This window comes from Bradysia coprophila (genome assembly GCF_014529535.1).
Source record: "Bradysia coprophila strain Holo2 chromosome IV unlocalized genomic scaffold, BU_Bcop_v1 contig_84, whole genome shotgun sequence".
Lineage (NCBI taxonomy): Eukaryota > Metazoa > Arthropoda > Insecta > Diptera > Sciaridae > Bradysia > Bradysia coprophila.
The window spans coordinates 1,040,247-1,051,148 of NW_023503376.1; the positions used below are offsets into that span (position 1 = coordinate 1,040,247).

Sequence of the window (10,902 nt, forward strand, 5' to 3'; positions counted from 1 at the left end):
CGTTGAATGTTTAACTTCGTAAAAACACACTTGATATCATTTGATAACTAATTTATCTCATTGAAAAAAACGGAAACAAAAAATTGATTTAATTCTGTTTCCTCTCGTCACCATAGTACAACATCTTACTGAATGGTAGCCGAAGCATGAAAGCGTTTATCTGCTCAAGCAACATTGGTTCCCACATTTTCCTTGTTTCCGGAATAATGTCCCGGTAGAGGAATGGCCAGTACTGATTGATAAATTCCACAGCTAGTTTGTCTGCAATACAAATTAATCGTTTACACCAACCGAACCTTCGAATTCGTATCCGTTTTTCTCACTTAATTCCGGATCCGGGAAAATGCCGGTCATCTGAACTTTCAAGTCACCAATCGTTGGAATTATGTCGTAGCTTTCGATCCGGAGATATCGTTCTCCATCGACCGTTTCGAAAACTCCTTTCATTTTCTGTGTGATTGCCGTATCCTTGAACGTCATGTTGAAGGTGCCCTTAGCATTTATTTTGAAGCTATTCACTTTGCCAGTGGCTTTGTACAATCCTTCAGCATATATGCGTGGCATAAAGACATCGATTTCGGTGCTCATGCCTAATTCGTCGATTTTCGTTCGTACATCCTTTATCTGGGCCTTACTCATACCATGGAACGTAACGGTTTTCACATTCAATGTGGCAGCTATGTCCCCTCGTTTATATTCGAATGTAGTACCATTCACTGTGTAAGGGTCAATCGGTGGAATGTTTAAATAATCCATGCCTTTCTGTCGGTTCGAATGTTTAGTGTTTGCATTAGCTTATTGTTTCAAGATTTTGTTTTGTAAAAGTTACCTGTAGGTTTGGTATCATATCCTGGATAGCCTCTTTAATGCATTCATCCCTAGTCGGACTGTCGATTTGGCAAGAAATAGCTCCATCGGCTGAAAGAACAAGTTTTGAGTTGAACAATTTATTATGTGAAAGAAAACTCGATATCAAATCATAAGTCGAGGACTTTAGAAAGGTCAAACGAAGAGTGATTACAATCATTGAATCTGTTACTTCTTTTGTTCAATTTACTTCATTCCTTATCATTCTACTATGTAAAGAGGTCATTAGGTCATTACCCATTCTTGTCGTAGCTGTTGATAACAGGACAGCCGTTTCAAATAGGGACTATTTTTGGGAAACGGTTTTGCCATATTTTCCGAAATTTTTCCAATAATAGTCCCTGGTTTCAAGTAAATGAGTTTGTAATGAACAGATTATTCAACCTGATCACTACACGGTGTGAACAACTTATTCCTTAAAGAGTTGGTGAACAGGGGAAATTTTTAAGGAAATTATAAAGCGAAACGAGTAATTTGAAAATTCGAAATCTTTTGGTTGGGTCTGCTCAAGAAAACTCTACTTCGCCGGTTAAAATGTCTGCTGTCATCTATGGTACGTCTTTATGATTTCCTATAGAAATTTCCCATGTTCCCGAATCTTTAAAAAAAAGTTGTTCAACATTCAAACACACAGTGACAGACAGATGGGATAAAAGAGATTAGTGTATCGCGCAAACTATCAAAATAAGAAAGAAGCAGATAGTAAACCGAGAGGTCGATAAACGAAAATTTCGTTCGTACCGGCATTGTTTAGATTCATTCATCTTTGAACCAATAATAATACTGGCCAAATGACTGCCGTCTGTTACAGGTTAATCTGTTACAGACGGCAAACATATGACCAGTATTATTATTGGGTCTATTACTTCCATCGATCAAAGTATTGTTAATCGCTTGATTCCAAATCTTGTACTTCATTTTTTTAAACATGCATTTTACTGTTATAAAGGACCATATTACCCAGAGCTTGTCATTATTTCTGTCGTCGTTATCGATAACAGATGAAGAATTGAAAGCTCGAGTAAAAAGTTTATTAAAGCGAGGTACTAAGTATGAATTGAAGGTTTCTTTTTTGAATCAAGTTTACTTTATAAATTTAACTTTTCTCATAATTTCATAATCAATGTTTAACTCTTGAAAACGATCATTTGCATTTCTAATTGTGTAAACAAGTTTTTAATTAATAATCTGGGGTCACGTAAATTTCTACTTTTTGAAAATATATTTTCATTGCATGGCAGCATTGTCGCAATTCATTTTACCTTTATAATTACACAGTTAAACGGTTCATTGAGAACAGTATAATTGACGGTCAAGGTTTGATTAGAAACTGCTGTTTCATTGTACTGATTTACGTTTCAGATCAAGTTTGAGAAACAATTTACGAAATTATTCATCGCTATACTTCCACATATTTATGCCATTCGATGCCTAAGTGGAAGATTCATATTACGTGGAATGAGGATATATTGTTTTACTGGTAATAAGGGAAGTTGGTTTCAATATGCTCTAGTTTGGTTCCAGATTTCTTTAGGGATAAATGTAGAAAGCCGTTTGTCATCCAAAACTAATTGTTTGGAAATCCCTAAACTTAAGGAAAATCCTTAGAAGACAAATCTGAGATTCACTGTACTTTAAAAACGAGCCATCAGAACAGTCGGAGCGTTTGCTGCGACTGAGCCCCGTACAAACCCGTATATCTATTGCGTACGTGACCCTAGTGCGTCTGTCACCCTACTTTGACCGTAAGATTATTATGTAATATGTACATCTTACAAATTGCGCATAGCGCAATTACGAAGCCCCGTACGACGTTCCTTTCAAATGAAACAAAAATTTCAAATCGCCCTAAAAATTTTATTTTTTTGTAGGGCCTAGTATCGGCCTCAGTCCGAGGACCCAAATTTAATTTTTTTTTCAACTACATTCTATTCGGCCGTTCGAAAAACGGATGAAATTTGCTCATACACATAGGGCCCTAGTAGCGGCCTTAGTCCGAGGACCCAAATTTAATTTTTTTTTCAACCACATTCTATTCGGCCTTTGATTACCTTCCAAATGACACAAAAATTACGAAAAACGGATGAAATTTACTCGAGTTCTATGTAAAATACACATAGGGCCCTAGTAGCGGCCTTAGTCCGAGGACCCAAATTTATTTTTTTTTTCAACCACATTCTATTCGGTGTTCGATTATCTTTCAAATGAAACAAAAATTACGAAAAACGGATGAAATTTACTCGAGTTATATGTGAAATACACATAGGGCCCTAGTAGCGGCCTTAGGCCAAGGACCCAAATTTAATTTTTTTTCAACAACATTCTATTCGGCATTCGATTACCTTCCAAATCAAACAAAAATTACGAAAAACGAATGAAATTTACTCGAGTTCTATGTAAAATACACATAGGGCCCTAGTAGCATTTCACTTCTAAGGCCCTAACTCACGGTCCACTCACCCGATTTAAAAAAAACTTTTTTTTCCTGGATTGGTATTGACAACACCTATCATTTGCCGTGTCATTTACATTTCCATCGTTTATTTTGCCATAAATATCACCAAAAGACCTTAAATCACTTAGGTGGCCCTAACTCACGAAGGGCCGACCCGAATATGCCTATTTCGACTATCTTTCAGGGAAAAAAAATTTTGAAATCGGATTTGATTTACTCAAGATATCGACGTGACAGACGGACAGACGGACAGACAAAATTTTTATTGCAGATTCGTCATCTATGAACATAGGCAAACACTTTGCCCTTACCGTCTGCTTCGAATTCCATCAATTACACACGGCATCGTAATCCTATAAGCCCCTTCGTACTTCGTACGGGGCTAAAAACGGTCTGAAACTCAATGAATATTTATGAAGATCTTCGAAGCTCGACGGAGAAAATTGAAATTAACGAAGTAAAAGATTTGATAACAAATAGGAAACAAATAGTACACAGACGGCAAGCATATTAACAGTTTTACTATCTGATCTATTACTTCATTTGATCGCAGATTTTCAGAGATTGATTTTAGAAATCTTTTACTTCATTCGTTTTGAACATGTTTTTCGCTATATGAGACCTCATTAGTCAGAGCTTGTCGTTATATTGCGGTCGTTGTTGATAGCAGATGACAGCCGTCTGTAACAGGACAACAAAGACTGTTCATTGGTTTTTTATGGAGACTCTTAAATCGTTTACAAAAGGTTCATACAAAAGGAAAGGGAGAGAGATCATTTATTTATAGAATTAAAGGGACTATAGTCCCTCGTAACAGTGGTTGATTTACATACACTGTATAGTGTATCAATCTATCACTTCCATTTATATTACTTCGGCGATGTACTGCATTGACCGTCAGCATATGAAAAGATTAATTTAAACTGTTGGCAAGGTTAACATCTATGTAGAATGACAATAACATAAATGATACTCATGCAGCTGTTTTGCCCGACTAATCAAGTATTTTGAATAGATTTTGAATCGATGCTTTTGTCTATTTTGAAGCAGCATCGAATCTATTCGACAGACAATGACAATGGAAAGTGATAAAAATTTGCTTCGTCATTTTTTTTCAACATGGCAGTTCCGCCTGTTATTCAAATACATTTTTGTGCTATTCCAATAGCTTCGTCATTGTTTTTAATTTTAGGGAGCGTTTTCAATCGTTGATGTCCAATATGATGGAAGGTTTATTGCAAGTTTAATAACTTAGGTGGTATTTACTGGGCGGGTGACAGCAATGCTTTCTGTAACTATGTGCCAGCCTGCATTGCACTGAACTTTCGATAACATGAGTATCGAAAACTTACTGAAGAAACGATGAGTTGCTGATGAAAAAACGACTTAAACGACGTTACTTCATAAACCCACTGTGTCTTCAGCAAGTCTTTCTTAAATATTTTGTAAAAGGAAACAGCAAGGACCTTAGGAAACGTTGACTTGTCCTCGTTTCTTCAGGAACTCGCCATTTCTTCATCAGGCTGCAGTTTCAAGAATCAATTTCATGAAAATGGGCTAGCAAGCAATCACATAACGATATTAATTTCGCGTAACATTTTTTTTCCATTTTTGTAACATTTCTCATTGCAAACATTAATATTCAAAGTTTTTTTTTGCTAAAAGCACAATGACACTAATTTTACCACTGACAATAATGCAAAGCCAAAAGCCTTAACAGTCCAATGCTATTATACGACTTGATTTCAATAAAAATAAAAATTAAACCAGCCTGGATTAGACTTATCGGGATTCGGCGTTCTAAGACACCTAACCATCCAGAATCATTTATGCATCCAAACATCATTTTATTGTATAATCTTACGTAGTTCGACAGTTGCTTTATCAGTCTGGATCTCACTAGGTATGGCTAAACAGGGCACCAAAATCAAACAGAAAACTATCAACTTCATGATGTTGCCAATTCAACTATTTTCTTCACTAAAGAGTTATATACACACAACAGATAATAAGTTTTATCAACTACTTGTCGTATGAAAGACCAGTTCGTTTTTATATGCAAGCGAGATAACCTTGAGAAGAACAGCATCACTAAGATTTTTTTTTTACGAGTAAGATTTTAATTGTGTTTGTGTTTGTTTGTTTATTATTTATTGATTTTTTCTTCGTTTCATTTCAACGATTCAAACAAAAAAAAAAGCAAAAGTATCTATATTAATTGCTCTTCTTTCTGTTAGATTTTGAATATAATATCCTCGTCCAGACTGGTATGTTTACCAGCCACAAAAATTTCATTTTATAATCGGTTTCGACCATGAAAAACAGTTGTTCTCTTCGTTATAGCATAATCAAAGTGGCCAGAGCGACGATTCTCGTGCTTTCGTAACTCCAAATATTCGTAACTTGACAGTTGCATGTAAAAAATCCCATAAGAACTGTCAAATTACGAATTCTTGCAGTTACGAATGTTTCGAGAATCGGGGCCCAGATGAACTAATTCATGAATTCATTAAAAAATTAATGCGGATGCTCTGAATCAACGCAATTCAAGCATTCATGGTACCAGGCCCTAAGATTGGGGAAGTAATTCCCAAAATTCCCAAAAATTCCCAAAAATTCCCAAAATTCCCAAAAATTCCCAAAAGTTCCCAAAATTCCCAAAAATTCCCAAAAATTCCCAAAACTCACAAAAATTCCCAAAATTCCCAAAAATTCCAAAAATTCCCAAAAATTCCCAAAATTTCCAAAAATTCCCAAAATTCACAAAAATTCCCGAAATTCCCCAATCTTAGGGCCTGCATGGTACTCTAAATAGAATACTGAAACGGGACAGTGTAACAAACAAATTTTGGCACTCTTTTCATACAAAATAACACTCTATTTGACAGCTGTCACTCGAAGCACTTTTGCTCAAATTCCTCAACACTGTTTGTAAAGGGTCAGGAAGGATGTTTATTTTCTCTCATGAAACATTTTTGTGTATTCTCCCGAACATGGATCTGTGTTTTTTTCCTGTTTTTGTTATCAACTCTTTCTTACCAAAATTACAGCTGCAGGAAACGATATATAATACGAAAATGTGTTGGGACTCCATCAACAGCTACTTAACTGTCGATTTAGACAAATCGGTGTCTTCCCTACCCCAGATACCAAAATAATTTATTAACATCGATTTTTTCCGTTGAATCGTTTTACATCGTTTTGAGCCAAGGCTGTATACTTGGGGAGGTCACGCAGATACAGATACGCGGGTTACACACCACAGTTGATGATAAAATAGCCGATTTCATACAAAAATTCACCTACTCTGATGATTCTCGTCGTCTTGATGATGTGGTGAATTTTTTGTATATGTAAAGTCATCAGAAGTGGTGTGTTCCCGCGTATCTAATAAAATGGCGGTATGCGTGACCTCCCCAAAGTATACAGCCTTGGTTTTGAGCAAGCTAACCTGTCACTGTAACAGTGTCACATATGTTATCGAAAACGACGACAAAAATAATAACAAGCTCTGGGCTCTGGATTCTTTATATAATAAAATTCGCGTTAAAATAATTGAAGTACAAGATTTGAAATCAAGTGATTAAAAATACTTTGATCGATGGAAGTAATAGATTCGCCGATAATAATACTGGTCATATGCTTGTCGTCTGTAAGAGGTTAAACGCTCACATGCAACATTTAAATCAAAGAGTTTCTTTCATCATTTTTAGTTAAAAATTCACTCGACTGGTCTTGGCTTCGAACTTTGACAACCCACAAACCAATATTTTCTCGACAAAGTTCATCCGAATTCTATTCGATTATTAATAAAATTTAACAGCGCATCTAATTGCTGCCATTTTATTTGTTTATTCCATTACTAATACCAACTATAGGGTAAAACTACCAAATATAAGCCCATGATGTAGTACGAACCCTAAATACTGTCTTTCCTTTGGCTCGCTCCAATATTACTTTAATCAGTAATTTGGTACGAAACGTCCGAGTCGGAAAAGTCCATAATCGGTTCTTCTATGCAAATTTTCGCAAATTGTTGGTTTTATGGACCTTTTGATCTCTGAACCATCGCCATAATTCTTTTAATTCGAATTCCGTTCTGAGAATTGGAATTTTTTTAGTGCAAATATTGCAAACAGAACAAACAAAGTACGAGAATACTAATGGCTTTATTAAGTGCATTTACATAATAATTGTTCATAGTTAAGACACCATTTACCATTTTATTGGTCAATATAATTGCGAATGACACGTGGAACAGTGCGTTGTGTATATGTGTAATGTCACAAGATCAACTTTGCACTTAATTTTTTTTCTTCAAATTATTAATCAAATTTATCAAGCTCACCAAAGTTCACCAAATCTTTTATCACTTAATAGATCCCTTCTGTTGTCGAAACTCAAGGCTCATGGGGAGGTCACGCAGATGCAGATACGCGGGTTACACACCACGTTTCATACAAAAAATTCACCACGCCATACAAATTCAATTTTGGTGAATTTTTTTGTATTGAAAAGGTGTGTTCCCGCGTATCTAGTAAAATCAATGAAAGTATAAACCAGGTATGGTCTATTCATTCAAACCGGAGGACATGACGATTTCATATAAACAAACTCACCTCTCATGAGAGGTGAGTTTCTTTCTATGAAATCGCTATGTCCTCCGCTCCATACAAAGTTTGACATTCGACCATACCTTATGTTGACGTTCATTGGATAAAATGGCGATCTGCGTGACCTCCCCAAACTATACATCCTTGGACGAAACTAACGACAGAACCTAGTTCACGTTGATTATTTCGTATGCTAACTAATTCTAATCAACTTCACAGAAGCATGATCTTTTTGAATTTGTGGTAAATTTCGTAAATTCATCAATTGATTTCGGCATAATTTTGAAGAATTCCATGCATTTACTTTCCTCCGCTTCGAATATAAATTATTTTTGATTAGTCCGACTTAGCTTTCTAATTAGTTTTTTTTCTATTTAATCGTTCTCTTTTTAAGAATTTCAAAAATATCCCGCTTTTGTGAAGTTGGCTAGCACACAAAATTCAGCAGGTGATCGAAGCGTGAGTGGCCAAAATTGGTACATACATATCTATCGACAAGGTAAAACTGACTACACATATCTAATCTGTTACTGTTTCTACTGCAAAAACAAAATATTTTCTGGAGAATGTTTTAAGCAACTAGTTTTGGTCACAACTTGTAAATTTAAGCAATTATCAACTCGTCATCGTTATAGAATCTCGTCAGAACAGAATTCTGTATCTCATTTTATGGTCACGGTCGTTGGCGAAAATTAAATTAACATTTAAATACTTAGTATCTAGATTCAATAGCTCAATTTCTGTCAGCTCTGCTAAATTTAACAACAATCCGATCAAAAAATAAGGTTCGGAGCAACAATTTTACCGATCTATTAAAATTTAGGACGAAGCGACACAGTGCTAAATTGTGGTCTTAGCTATAATTTAGCGTTGTGTCGATTCGTCTTAACCAGGGCCTATTATTTGGGAATCGATTTTGGGAATATTTGAGAATATTTGGGAATATTTGAGAATATTTGAGAATATTTGGGAATATTTGGGAATTTTGGGAATATTTGGGAATTTTTGGGAATATTTAGGAATTAATTCCAAAAAATTGATCCTTTTGAATATATTCTGCCAAAATGTTAGGTTTCTTTTTTTGTATTGTTATCAACCAGGCTTTATGAATCGTGTCTAAATGCCACTGACATTTAATGACATCCATCAGAAGTTTTTTTTAGAGGGTATTCTTTTGAATTTCGACTGACCGAAATCAGCCCCATTTTTTTCGGAACTTTCTTATATGTAGTGGTAGTATATAAGAAAGTACCGGAAAAAATAGCGCTGATTTCGGTCAGTCGAAATTCAAAAGAAAGCTAAGAGTAGCTGTTCACGAGTGACTTAGGAATATACAGCGACATTACAGCAGGTATTTTCTATCGTATACATTTCTTCAATCTTCTACTTCCCAAATATTCCCAAATATTCCCAAATATTCCCAAAAATTCCAAAATATTCCAAAAATTCCCAAATATTCCCAAAAATTCCCAAATATTTCCAAATATTCCCAAAAATTCCCAAATATTTCCAAATATTCTCAAATATTTCCAAAATCGATAACCAAATTATAAGCCATGAACGACATCTATACGCGAAGCAGCAAAGCGTATTTATATCGGAAGACTTGAAGAAGAGAATACGATAGAAAATAATTGCCGTTCTACGGACTCATCTCTACTGGATCATCTCTTTTCTAGAATCACGGCCGACTAAAACCAGATTAATTTATCAGAAATCAATTTAGGGACTTAGATGACAAGGTTTTTGATGTCAAAGCAAAAATTTGGAACCTCGGACGTAGTGTGCTTGACGTGATTAGGCAATGTCAATGCATATTCCTTATGAACAAAGTGTTATTTTCATTGCACTTAACACTTAAATCTTTTGGGGTTCCTCCATCGGCTTAAAACAGGTCATTTTGTGTATTAAAAAGTTTATAAGGATAATATCCACTGATCGTTCAAATATGTAAAGGGTAGTTCCTGAGTGAAAAGACATCTGCGTCTCTACAGACGACTTCTTCAATTCAGTTCAATATTTGGGAATATTTGAGAATATTTGGGAATATTTGTGAATTTTGTGAATTTTGGGAATTAATTCCCAAATAATAGGCCCTGGCTCTTAACCGAATTTTACAAAAGAGTTAAATTTATCAGCTCCATTAAATGCTGACGGGAATTGGGCTAATGTTTGCTTCGGGAGTTATAACAACACAAGTGCTAAATGGTTTACAACGTCGTAGCTAGAACGTTCTTTTAGGGTGAGCTCGAGAGCCTCTGAATTACAAAGGAATTAAAATACCACTAAGCTCTTGGGAATCAGCACTCAGGGATACAAGCACTGAACCACGAATACATACTATTGAAGAAACAGACCACTGGCCGATAGGACCACCACCAACAGAGGAGCACATTCAGTCCTTCTTACGCCGAATGAGAAATGGTACTGCTGCCGGTGTCGATACAGTAAATGTGGAATTGCTCAAGGCCGCACCAGAACCGCTCATTAAAGAACTTACTGAACTAATAAGTGACATCTGGTTCCAAAACAAAGTTCCATCAGAATGGTTGACAACCATACAGATACCGATCCCGAAAAAAGGGCGACCAAAACGGATTGAGGATTTTAGAAGAATCACACTGTGTTCCGTTGCATACAAGGTCTATACGATGTTCTTGCTTGAAAGATTACTAGGACACGTACATATTCCATTATACCAAGCTGGATTTCAACGGAACAGATCGTGCGATGATCAAATATTTGTGCTAAAAAGAATACTAGAAGAACGCTGGAGGAAAGGACTGACAACATACGTCCTAGCTATCGACCTGAAACAAGCCTTTGACCAAGTGCTACTGAAAGATATGGCAACAATCCTTGGACATTATGGAGTACCACAACATCTTACCAATCGAATCATCAACGCTTGTCTCTACGAGGAAACAATATTACAAGATAATGGACGCAGGACAACAAAGTACCGCA

The 10,902-nt window shown here is 35.8% G+C and overlaps 1 protein-coding gene across 1 annotated transcript; it reads right to left on the reverse strand.

The window, feature by feature from the left end:
* Positions 1-36: 36 nt before the first annotated feature.
* On the reverse strand, positions 37-5,359 carry LOC119072724. The gene is made up of 4 exons (XM_037177999.1): positions 5,187-5,359; positions 830-918; positions 324-762; positions 37-261 (listed from the first exon to the last, which is right to left on the reverse strand). The coding sequence occupies exons 1-4, from the start codon at positions 5,272-5,274 to the stop codon at positions 89-91; spliced, it is 789 nt and encodes a 262-aa protein (XP_037033894.1). The 5' UTR covers positions 5,275-5,359; the 3' UTR covers positions 37-88.
* Positions 5,360-10,902: the final 5,543 nt, after the last annotated feature.